We start from the raw sequence: 12730 nt of genomic DNA, 5'->3' as shown, positions 1-12730 counted from the left end.
AGTGTCCTAAAGCAATGTCATTTTTCTTCTACCTGCCCTAACCAAAAGCCCTATCAATTGTGGAGCCAGCCAGCGACAGGGAGCGGCAGCAGAGGGATGGAAGAGCCACGAGTGGCTCCAGAGCTGCGGGTTGCTGACCCTTACTCTAAAATAAGGCCTGTCTGTTTATTTCTCAAGAAACCTGAGACACGCAACTAGCACCTAAGTGTGTTGCATGGAACTTGGCACCGGCAAAAAGACACACTTATTTATTCAATAAGAACCAAACCTTGATTTCATCTTTATTTTATTTTCAAACTTGCTTTTAAGGCTGATTTCCTTGACCCTTCTACATTCATACATGCAGAATATGCATGGTTAAGTGCACCATCACAAAACTGGAACTGCAAAAAAAAACAAAGAGCCCGTAGTTTGTCAGGTGTTTGCATCCCTTAGACATCTGGAACAAGCCACAAAATCTGGCATGCGTTATTGTGCAAGTGAAGCTAATGAGACAATTTGGGTCAACGGCAACATGGCAAATAGAAGTGCTTTAATGCACATCCTATACGTAAGAGCATCAGAACGCATAGGACCGTGATGGCAAACCTGTGGCACGCATGCCAGAATTCCATAGTGCAGAGCCCTCTCTGTGGGCAAGTGCGCCATCAGCAGCTGCTCTTTCAGGTTCCATTGCGCGCATGCGCGCCGGACCACTGCTTGGTTCCGGCGCGCACATGGCCGGCATGCACGCATGCGATGGAACCCGGAAGAGCAGCTGGTCGCCGCATACATGTGCTGATAATGAGTGAAAAACAGAACGATTGAAAGCAATACTGCACAGTTCAGAGATCTTATTAAACCTGTTAAGGTTGGGAGAAACACATTCTCTATCAATTACATGCTGGCAGTAAAACTCACTTCTCTTTCTATAGTCAAACAAGTATTTATTGCCAGGTGTCCCACTTGAAAATATGCCTGTACTGCCAAATTTTGTATGCTTAATTGGCCATTTCTTTACTACTGTTAAGTCACTGGCATAAATATATATTAAAAAAAAGAGAATTGCAGTAATACCAGTTTTCTTCCTTTGCTTTGCTTTTCCCTCTCGTGCACAGAATAATCACTTTGTTTAATCAATGCTCCAATAACGCTAGATTTTATTTGAAGGTATTCAAGGCCTATATAATAAATGTAAAATTTCAAGAGGAAGTCTTTCATGGATTCCAGGAATAAATAACATTATTTTTCATTTGAAGTTGTGCAGCATTATAATGACTGCTTTTTGGCAACCAATTCAATGGTCACCTGGTTGGGAGGTAAGAAGCAAGCAACTCAAAAGCCAAATATTATTATTAGTGGACTTTATGGCAATTTATATAGTATTTGTAGTGTCAGGATACAAAAAAAAAATATTGAAACAGTTTGGAAGATGAATCCAACAGTAAGTCAAATAAAACATATATATTTATTCAATATTTTGATGTATGATATATTCATCGCATCTGCCATTATCCCCAGAAATGAATACTTTAATAATATTATCTTGACAATATAATTACAGCTCTGATCATAGTTGTAAAAAACTGGCACCAATTCCTTTGAAGTAGAAAAGAACAAAAGTGAAAGTTGGAAATAAATTCAGGGCTATCCTTTTTAAGTAACTAAGAAAAAAATGATGCAGGTTACATTATAGTTACTCTACTGGTTATTTTTGTCTACTACAGGGGTGTCCAAATTTGGGAACTTTAAGACTTGTGGACTTAGTCTACTACAGTGACAATAATGTAATTTTCATCAGTTTTTTCTTTAGTTACTTGAAAAGGGTTTGTCCTGAATTTTAGACTAGTAAGATGCACTAAGGATTTTATTTTCTTTTGACCCCCCAAAATAAGTGCTTGGCCTTATTTTTGGGGAGGTCTTATTATTTTTGAGGTGCAGGAGGCGGCGAGCATGGCCACTTCATGGCTGCTGCTGTGTTGCAATATTTTCAGGGAGGGCTTATTTTAGCGCATGCGCTCAAAAGTCCGATTGGGCTTATTATCCAGGGAGGTCTTATTTGGGGGGAAATAGGGTAAATAACAAGCCAGTGTTTAAATCTACTACTAATAAAGTTTCTATGGAGATCCTCAGTCATCCAGGTCATGGTTGTCCCAAAGGTGCTTTTTCAAGAGGCAACTGGACTTTCTGGGGGGGTTTTTGAAGACGTTTCGCTGCTCAGCCAAGACGCTTCAGAACTGAGGAAGCTTCTTGGATGAGAAGCAAAACGTCTTCAAAGAAAAACCAGAAAGTCCCGTTGCCTCTTGAAAAAGCCCCTTTTTGGACACTAATAAAGTTCCATAAAGAATGTAATACATTTTAAGAGGAGGATTTGGTAGTTCTTAAATGGTAAGAACACCGCCCAGGCTGCCAAGAAATGTTTTTGTAAAATGAAGCCGGGAGTATTTTTTCCCGCCACCTCTACAACAAAATTAACATTGTGAGTGCGTTCAGAAAGGCACAACAGCTTTTAGTTGAGAAGTTTTGGGGGGCTGATTGGTAAGACTGTAGTAACTACAGTTGCCCAATACTTACCTATCAAGTGTGATTCCAGATCACTTTCTAATTTCTGTAACAACTGGATAATATGGATAGATGCATCAATCAGACCCAGGCTCCTATTATTTAAAAAGAAAAGGTCCATTTACAAATGGAGAAATTAACGCTATATGCAACATTATTATATAGACCCATTATAAAACTCTCAGAAAACACAATTATATATACTCTACAACAAACAGAAAACACAAGAGCGAAGCAATCCTTTACCACTGTTAACCTTTGTGGTAGCATCAAGATGTTGGCAGAAGAAGATGGAATTGAAGAAAATGAGGAATGGGCTGAATGAGCCTCAATTACCTTCTCAACAAACCTATTAAATCTTAGGCTAATGGCCTGTGTTATATGATCATCCTGTGAGCTTCCTGGGCTCAGGTGGGCTTGTCAGCATCCAGAATTGAGGATATCTCTTTAGCGCAGCAGTAGGGCAAATTGGTGCTGAACTTGGACTCTTAAAATGCAGCCCCAGGCAGCTGCACGGAGAACCAGCTTAACCCTTTGGATGGTCTTTGAGGGCAGCCCCAGGAAGGCCAAACTGCAACAGTCCAACCTTGAGTTGGCAAGCATACAAATGACTACAAGTTACGCTTTCTAACCAAGGGATGCAACTGGCATACAAAACATAATTGCTTAAGATTAATGGGCAAATAGCCTCTTTCCTCTGTTCCAGCAGGATCAATGAGACCAGGAGAACTACCAGAGGTTGTATTCAGCCGGTTCGGACTGGTTCGACTGAACCGGTAGCAACAAACTGCAGGTGGTCCCACCCACTCGCCTTGGCTTCAAAATATCCTATGTAGCCTCGTTCTTGACGCTGTGCGCATGCGCGCATGCCATGCGTGTGAGTAAAGCGCATGCGTGGAAGACCACACGCATGCACAGAAAGCATGCGCGACACGAGTGTGTGAATGCTCACAGTGGCGAACTGGTGGTAAACCTAAGTGAATCCCACCACTGAGAATCACCAGATTGCAAATGGCTCTGAACATGGGAGGAGGAACCATTTCTGGTTGCTGGTGGTCTCCAAACCTCAAAACACTCGGTTTTTTTGCTATGATTCAGCTGAAGCTGTTCATCTCCATCCAGATCCTAACCAGTTCTAGGCATTCAAGCCATTTCATCCTTGACTAATGGCCAGATTCATTCAACACTATGAAAATGAATGTTACTATGAGAGGTTCTATTCATAAAGAAAATATGAGTCTTCAGACTCTCTCGGTGATTGAAATACTATGGGCGTTAAAATGAAACGGCTTCCACCAGCTGAATTGAGAACAATACTGTCCATAAAATGGAGAAAGCCTGAAATCTGCAACCACAAAACATTATAAATATACCATTCCCAACTGTGGCTTGTTTCAGTTTATTGATGAGGCAGTACAAAGTGTAGTTTATCGCCACATATGAATTACATCAATAAATTCTTCTAGCTCTGGCCCATCGTTTTCAGTAATGCCGGAGTTTATATGTGTTAAAATATCTAGATAAAACTCACTTCTCTCTAAAACCACAATTTTCAATTTTTTTTTAAAAAAAAAGGCATGGTATTCAGTAAGAAGTCATGGAATTTTAAGAAATTAAATTAAAAGAATCAAGTGAGGCATTGCCTGTGCTGTTCCAAAAAGTTATTATCCTTTCTAGTGGGCAAATCCAAATAGCTGAGCCGCATCTCATGATCATCTTTGCATGAAGAACTCACTGCATATTTTTTACACAAGCTATTAAAAGAAGCAGAAAATTAGGACATCTTTTTTTACAAGAAGTAATAATAAGGGATCGTAAAAGTAGTCTCCACAATTGCTATTCTTTAGTGAAATTGTAGGTAATACCACAAAGAGTACATTGTAGCAAATATTGGCTCATATTCCTGTTTTATAGGCTACTAGTGGATAACTCAGGGTGGTCCGGGTATTTATTTATAGGGGGACCAAATGTAATTTCTAATGTTGGATTTTCCCCTTTACCAGAGGAGCCCCTTTGTGGAGTACTTTGTGAAGCAGTTACCAGGGCAACTCCACTGCACTGTACAGTAGAAGCCATTTTACGGCAGTACAGTAGAAGCCATTTTAAGGCACAACAGGCTGTATCTTAATAGAACATACACCCCGAGGGGTGTTAGGGATGTCTTACCCCAACAGTATTTGTTTACAGAGAGTAAGTCATCTGTGTGACTTGGTTGAACTTGCTTGAAGCGTTCCAGAGTTATGCTGGAAAACACACACATACACACACAGCCATTTTTGTGTGCAGTGTAGGCACACCTAAATGAAAATGAAAAAAACAAGCCGTGCCCAAATTCTGTTTATTTACTGAGGCTAATACTGTAAAAATTAAGTGCAAAACATCTGGAGGGTACCAGGTAGCCTACCTATTTTATTTACTGAATTACTATTAACCTTACAACAAAATTAATATATCGAGCTAAAATAGGGGAGGTTGCATTTTTTCTTAAAAACAAAATCACAGTTTTATAGTTTGGACTGTGGTAGAAGAAATATGCGCAGCATATTTACAGCAGTACTTCCAATGGTGGGATTCACCACCTGTTCACTGAATGTGCGCTATGTGTGCACACAGTGGATTTGAAAATGTACCTTCTACTCTAGCCCCGGTGCACAAAAGGTGAGGCCACTCTGCAAGCCACTCTGCCGCGTCTATCAGCTGGACTTCAGAAAAGGGAATATAGGGGCGGGCGGGCCCAGCTGAAAGTCAGAGCGAACCAGTTCGCTCCCAGCTGATCGTCAGAACTACCAGTTCGCCCGAACTGGTCCGAACCGGTAGAATCCCACCCGAGTACTTCTCAATCTTAGCGTGGCTGAAAAATTCTGGGAATTGTAGTCCACACATCTTAAAGTTGCTACAGTTGAGAAACACCAGTGTACCTTCTAACATGTATAGTGCAGAAGTGTGTACTGTATCTGTGCATATTTAACAAGACCTAAAGGAGAGACAGGGGCAATTGAATGAAGCCTGAAAACCAGATATTTTAGGTTAATATGTTATTTCTGCTAGATTTCAACAAGTACTGTATTTTTCGGAGTATAAGACACACCTTTTTCCCTCAAAAAAGAGGCTGAAAATCTGGGTGCGTCTTATATACTGAATACAGCATTTTTTGCCTCCCGAAATCCCACCCCCTTCACCTAAATGGCCATGCATAGCCTTTAGGAGGCTTCCAGAGTGCTCCTGGAGGCTGGGGAGACAGAAATGAGCGAAAAACAGGCCATTTTTTGCTCAATTTTGTTTTCCCCATTCCCCAGAAGCACTCTATAAGCATCCTAAAGGTTACGCATGACCTTTTTTGGACAAAAAAACAGGCCCGTTTTTCTGAAAAAGGGCCATTTTTGCTTGTTTGGGGGGACCCCCACTCCTCAGGAGCACTCTGCAAGCCTCCTAAAGGCTATTCATGCCTTTTGGGGGGCGAACAAGCTCGTTTTCGTGAAAAACGGGCCATTTTTGAGAGGTCTGCAGAGTGCAAAACCTTTTTTTTTTAATTTGCCTCTTCAAAATCTTGGTGCGTCTTATACTCCAGTGCGTCTTATACACTGAAAGATATGGTAAACATAATCAAATCATTATCATGATCTGCCTTTTGTAGATAATAACTCAGGGTCCTGTGGCAGGCTTCTAATAATTTTCAATATAAATTATTGGCTGGTTCATAGCTACTAAAGTACTATAAAAATAGTACAAAATTATGAATACCGTATTTTTTGGAGTATAAGACGCACCGGAGTATAAGACGCACTGGAATATAAATCGGTAGGTAGAAAGAAGGATAGAGAGGGAGAGAAAGAGAGAGAAATACAGCAGGTAGGTAGGGAGAGAGAGAGAGTAGTTAGGTAGGTAGGTAGATAAAGGGGGAGAGAGAGAGAGAGAGAGGGAGAAATAAGAGAGAGAGAAATACAGTAGGTAGGTAGAGGGATAGAGAGAGAGAAGTAGAAAGAGAGAGAAATACAGTAGATAGGTAGGGGGAGAGAGAGTAGGTAGATACATAGGTAGATAGAGGGGGGGAAGAGAGAGAGAGAAATACAGTAGATAGGTAGGGGGAGAGAGTAGGTAGGCAGGTAGATGTTTCCAGGTGTATTTATCCATGTGCTAGAGAAGGAAATCGCTGACAATCTGCAGCACCTAAGACTTTGTTTCTGCTGGCACAGCACTTGATCAATCTACTTCTCATCAATCAATTAAAGAGCTTTCCAAAAGGGAAAAAAAAGTTTTTGCACTCTGCAAACCTCCCAAAACGGGCCCAATTTTTTTTAAAAAGGCATGAATAGCCTTGGGGGGGTATGTGGCTTGCAGAGTGCTCCGGGGGGGGGGAGGCAAAAACAAGCAAAAACCTGCTCATTTTTTGCGAAAACAGGGCCGTTTTTTGTCAAATAAATTGCATGCATAGCCTTATGGAGGCTTATAGAGTGCTGCTGGGGGCTGGGGGGGCAAAAAACGGCCCTTTTTTGCTCATTTCTACCCTCCCCAGCCCCCAGGAGCTGTCTTGAAAGCCTCCATAAGGCTATGCACGGCCATTTTGGTGAAGGGGCGGGGCTTCGGGAGGCAAAAAATGCTGTATTCGGTGTATAAGACGCACCCAGATTTTCAGCCTCTTTCGAGGGAAAAAGGTGTGTCTTATACTCCGAAAAATACGGTAGTTCACTGAACTTCCATCTCTGAATAGTTCTACTGTACAACATACTCAGACAGCATAAAAGAAGAAAATAACCGCCAAACTCCCAAAGGGGGGGGGTGGAGGGCTGACACCAAGATTGCAAAATGAAGTCTAATCTAATACTTTTGAACAGAGTCAAACAAATACAATATTATGCATCGGTCAGTTAGCCTGACCTATGAATTCATTCACTCACAAGGTTTCATTCCAATGCCAGAGACAAATCATCTCCTATTAATATGCTGGGAGTAGACAAAAGATGAAGTGAATTAACAAAGAGGGAGATGGATTTCAAAGAGAGCAAGCTTCCCAAGTTAAATCCGATAAAAACTCAGAAATATGAACAAAGGATGGGATTTAAGCATTCAAATAAAGCTACGCATGTATAGGCTCCACTCACCGGAGCCAAAACTATACCTCATAATATTTTGGCTGTTTGCGCACTGCACGCAAGCATTCCGAAGGCACCGAAAACACTCCGATAACAGTTGCAGCCGTGAATCTAGATGTGCCAATGTACTGGCATCCTGGCAGGTCACTTCAATTTCATGCGAAACTTTTTTCAAAATCCGCAGGAGATCTTGGAACAAACTTTCCGTCGCTGTTTCCCTGAAATGAAAAACAAACACGAAGTGAAGTAATGGTATTATCAAAGCAAATCTCTATCACAGGGGGGTCAAACTCAAGGTCCGCAGGGCGGATCCTGCTTGCAGGGTGCTTAAATCCGGCCCTTGGGGCCAGTCTGGAAATTATCAAAGTACCGGCCCCCAGTGCCTCTGCCGGCCAAAACGGGCCACATGCAACCCTTACAAGGCCCATTTTCGGCCTCCGTGGTCTCCAGCAACACTCTGGAAGCCTCCTAAAGGCAACGCGTGGCCATTTGGGTGAAAGCGGCGGGGTTTCGGGAGACAAAACAATTCTGTATTCAGTGTATAAGACGCACCCAGATTTTCAGCCTCTTTTTTGAGGGCCTTCAGCAACACTCTGCCTGCCAAAAACAGGGACCTCCGCGTGGCCAGTTTTTGGCCAGCAGAATGCTGCAGGTGTCTGTCCAGTCTCCCACATGCTCCCCCCCCCTCTGGCCCGCAGAGAACTACAATGCTGATCTAGACCTCGAAGAAATCCTGTTTGACACCCCTGTTCTATAACAAATTTGCCAAAGGCTTTTTTTTTTTAATTGCTTATTTTGAGGGGAAGAAAGGAAAGGTCAAGAGGGAAATTTAGACATCTAGCAAATGATTTTTTTCTGGAGGGGAGGTGAGGTTGACATTTCTATTCTAGTTATGTAGAAATTCAAAGAAATTAACGGGTCTCGGCCTACCTGATAAGATTTTAAAACTAGATTTAAATCTACCTTAAACAGACCACACCTAGGACCACTTTGTGCAACTGGGACAAATATATCAGGCTTACTGGCTCCCAGTAAGCCATCGTATGCTAATCTCCTGACCCAGAACAAAAAGTTGTGAATATTTTTTTTCCATCAGCCTTCATTTAAGAGCCCCATTTTCATCCAATCCAGTCAGGCTGTGCCTACCAGGTGCTTGGTTTCAAAACCTGCCCAATCTGGCTTCTCCTGATCCAAGCAGCACGTCCTCCAAATTTATTTTAATAAAATAAATTCAGATGCCCACCTATGTGTAGATTCATTGTTACTGAACAAAGACTCATATAACAATATTCCTGTTAGTGAATCTGAATGTATGAACCAATGACGTGACACAAAGCTGCAAAAGAAAATAAACCAAATGTTAAACCCTAAGTTGCATCAAGAGAAATACATTGGTTAAGATCAAGAGAAGCCGATGTTCCTCAACTGCTCCTAGAATATTGCTATGGCCATTGGTTTTGGAAAAGAGATTGTCAAACTGGGATTTATCTCGAGGAAAGGAATCAAGATGAATATGTCTAAAATTGTAGGGTCTCTTGATCGAGGATGGGGTTGGAGTAGGAGACCTCCGAGGTCCCTTCCAACTGTATTATCATGTGTTCTATGAAAAGTGGCCTGCAAGAAAAAGACTTGTAAGAAATAGCTGGAGGTTTGAACTTGTTTACCTCAAAGAGAAATCTAGAGAAGGGGAAAACACTGGGGAGATACGACCAGTGTCTGAAGAAGGGGTGTCAGGTAGAAAACGGAGAAGGCTAAACGGGTGAGCCTATTTTGATATACTGGTTAACCAGGAGGCCACAAGCTGTAAGCATCTCTTAGGTATGAAAGCTGACTGGTGACTTTCAGCCAGTCATGACTCTCAACCTAACCCATCTCACGGGGTTCTTGTTTGGAGGGGAAAACACGAGGCAGGGTCTAAATCAGTGTTGTTCAACCTCGACAATTTTAAGACATAATTTATAGAATAACAGAGTTGGAAGGGACCTTGGAAGTCTTCTAGTCCACCCCCCTGCTCAAGCAGGGGATCCGATACCCGTGATGGCAAACCTATGGTATGGGTGCCGGGCGTGGCAAGCAGAGCCATCTCTTCGGGCACGCGAGCCGTTGCCTGTTGCTCTTCTGGGTTCTTCACACCCCCGGGAGCACCGGAACCAGAAAAGCAGCTACCCGGTGTGCATGCGCGTGCCAAGCAGCTGCCCTTCTGGCTTCGGTGTGTGCATGCGCACTGGCCACCTGGTCTCCCGGTTTCTGGCATGCATGTGTGTGCGAAGAGCAGCTGGCTGGTGCGCGGGTGCCAGGAAGATGATCTTACGGTTTCCAGAGTAGACATGCGGTGTACGGCCACCTCGTATTCACACACGCATGCGCACAAGAAACCAGAAGATCAGGAGGCCGGTGTGCATGAGTGCGCTGGAAACCAGAAGAGCAGCCACCCGGCGCATACATGCACACTGGGCGTCTGCTATTCCGTTTTCCAGCAGGCGCATACATGCTCCCGTTTCGACACTTGGTGCCGAAAAGGTTTGCCAACACTGCCCTACATATTTCTGACAAGTAGCTGTCCAGTCTCTTCTTAAAAGTCTCCGGTGATAAGGCACCTACAACTTCTGAAGGAAAGCCGTTCCACTGGTTGAACCTTCTCGCTGTCAGAAAATTTATCCTTATTTCTAGGCTGAATCTCCCCTTGGTCCATTTCCATCCATTGTTCCTTGCCTGGCCTTCGAGTGCTTTGGAAAGTAAGTTGTCTCACTCCTCTCTGTAACAGCCCGTCAAAATACCGGAACACCGCTGTTCATGACCATATAGATGTGGACATGAAATCCACACAGACACGTATAGAAATACACATAGATGTGTGGATTTCAACACCCGGGTTTTCTCAGCCAGCCAGGCTGGCTAGGGAATCTCGGCGGTGGAAGTCCACATACTTTGCTTGAGAAGTACTAAGAAAGAAGAATATTTGTAGCTCGGGATTGACGTCTTTTGTGCTCTGAGCTTGTTTTCTTGCAGACGTTTCGTTACCCAAACTATGCAACATCATCAGCGCTAGAAGGCAGTAGGTTTTGTGGAACGTAGGAGGAGGATGACGACAACGACGACTGTGGGGCTCCTTGGAGCTCTCTGGCCTTGTTTCTTTTCTTGCAGATGTTTCCTTACCCAACGAAGGTAACATCATCAGTGGTAAAAGTCCGTAGAGTCTGTAGAGATTCTCAGCCATCCAGGCCACGGCTGTCCCAAAGGTGTTTTTTTCAGGAGGCAACTGGACTTTCTGTTTTTTTTTCTTTTGAAGACGTTTCGCTTCTCATCCAAGAAGCTTCTTCAGCTCTGACAGGACAGTGGGGAATGAAAGGATTTATATTCCTGGTCCTTTGCATCTTTTTAGAGGATCCTTGAAGCACTCGGAGGCTTGGCTGTGTCCTCAGGGTCACCTGAGTAGTGGTAATAGTTCCCGTAGTCTGCAATTTTTTCTCTCTGAAAATCCATTCCTACTCCCACACCATTCCAAGGGTGTTTAGCCCAAATGGTATAGCTAAAGGTCTGTAGAAATTCTCAGTCACCCAGGTCACGGTTGTCCCCAAAGGTGCTTTTTTCAGGAGGCAACTGGACTTTCTTGTTCTTTTTTTTTCTTTGAAGACGTTTCGCTTCTCACCCAAGAAGCTTCTTCAGCTTTGACAGGATACTGGGGAAGGGAAGGATTAATACTCCTTGGTCATTTGCATCATTTGCTCTACTCATCATCCAGACTAGCACAATGTTATCTGGTTTGGGTAATGAAACGTCTGCAAGCTCAGAGAGCACCAAGGACCTCATAGTCGTCTTCCTCCTCCTCTTCCTCCTTTCCACAAACCCTACTGCCTTTTAGCTTTGATGATGTTACCTAGTTTGGTAATGAAATGCCTGCAAGAACACAAGCAAGCTCAGAGAGCACCAAGGACCCCACAGTTATCTTCCTCCTCCTCTTCCTCCTTTCCACAAACCCCACTGCCTTTTAGCTTTGAAGTGGCCTTGCTTGGATAATGAAACATCTGCAAGAAAACAAGCAAGCTTAGAGAGCACCAAGGACTCCACGGTGCTCCACCTCCTCCTTTCTACAAGCCCTACTTGCCCTTTAGCTTTGATGATGTTACCTAGTTTGGTAATGAAACGTCTGCAAGAAAGCAAGAAAGCTCAGAGAGCACCAAGGATTCCATAATTAACTCAATTTATCTTCAAACCAGGAAAAAAAACATTCCTGGTCCATGAGAAGACCTCAATGCCTAGGCAGCCTCTATTGCCTTGGGGATGGTGGTTTGGGGTGGGGGGTGAAATATAACCCCGTCCAGTAGCGACCGCCCCCCCGTCGCCAACACGCATGCGCGCCTACCCACGTCACACACACACACACACACACACACACACACACACACACACAGAGAAACCCTCCCCGCCGACGCCGTCCCCACCTTACTGCCGCTTCCCGGAAGAGGCTCGTAGCCCGCTTCAGCGTCGCCAGCCCGTCGTCCGGCAGCATCGCCGGCTCCGAAGCGCGTTTTGCAAAGCGCCTCAACTCCGCCGCCAGCCCGGGCAACGCTTCCCCACCCGTCGCCATGGCGAAGGGAATGGGAGGGAGGGTGGGGGGGAGCGTCCTTCGCAACCCCCGGAGTTGCGTGCTCGGGTCAGAGGTCACGAGGGTTCCCTGGAGAGAAGCTGTGCGGCGCTCCGGGCACCTCTTTCTCTTTCGTTCTCGACGCGTGCGTCTCCCCTCCCGCGCATGCGCAGAGAGTCGTGGTGGCCTCGCGTTGCCGTGGTGTAACTGCGTCCATTGCAACGCTTAACTCGCCTGCTTTGGGCAGTGAGCGCATGCGTGGGCTTGTTGCAGACGTTTAAGAATAGAATAAATTTAGAATAGAATAAGAATTTAGAATAGAACAGAAGTATAGAATAAGAGTAGAATAGAATAAGAATATAGAATAAAATAAGAATTTAGAACAGAAGAATAGAATTAAGAATATAGAATAAGAATTTACAATAATATAGAATAGAATAAGAATTTAGAATAGAACAGAATAGAATAAGAATTTAGAATAGAACAGAATAAGAGTAGAATAGAATAAGAATAT

General features: G+C 43.7%; 1 protein-coding gene across 1 annotated transcript in view; it reads right to left on the bottom strand.

The window, feature by feature from the left end:
- ATXN10 (ataxin 10) overlaps window positions 1–12378 on the bottom strand; it is a 68703-nt gene extending 56325 nt beyond the window's left edge. Inside the window, exons 1-3 of the mRNA XM_081957993.1 lie at window positions 12074–12378; window positions 7658–7849; window positions 2554–2636 (exon numbers count right to left, since the gene is read on the bottom strand). Coding sequence (XP_081814119.1) covers window positions 2554–2636; window positions 7658–7849; window positions 12074–12219 — 421 coding nt within the window. The 5' untranslated portion in view covers window positions 12220–12378. The remainder of the gene's footprint in view (window positions 1–2553; window positions 2637–7657; window positions 7850–12073) is intronic.
- Window positions 12379–12730: the final 352 nt, after the last annotated feature.

Source organism: Natrix helvetica (genome assembly GCF_964273705.1).
Source record: "Natrix helvetica genome assembly, chromosome: 6".
Taxonomy (NCBI): Eukaryota; Metazoa; Chordata; class Lepidosauria; order Squamata; family Natricidae; genus Natrix; species Natrix helvetica.
This window is presented reverse-complemented; position numbering and strand designations above follow the sequence as displayed.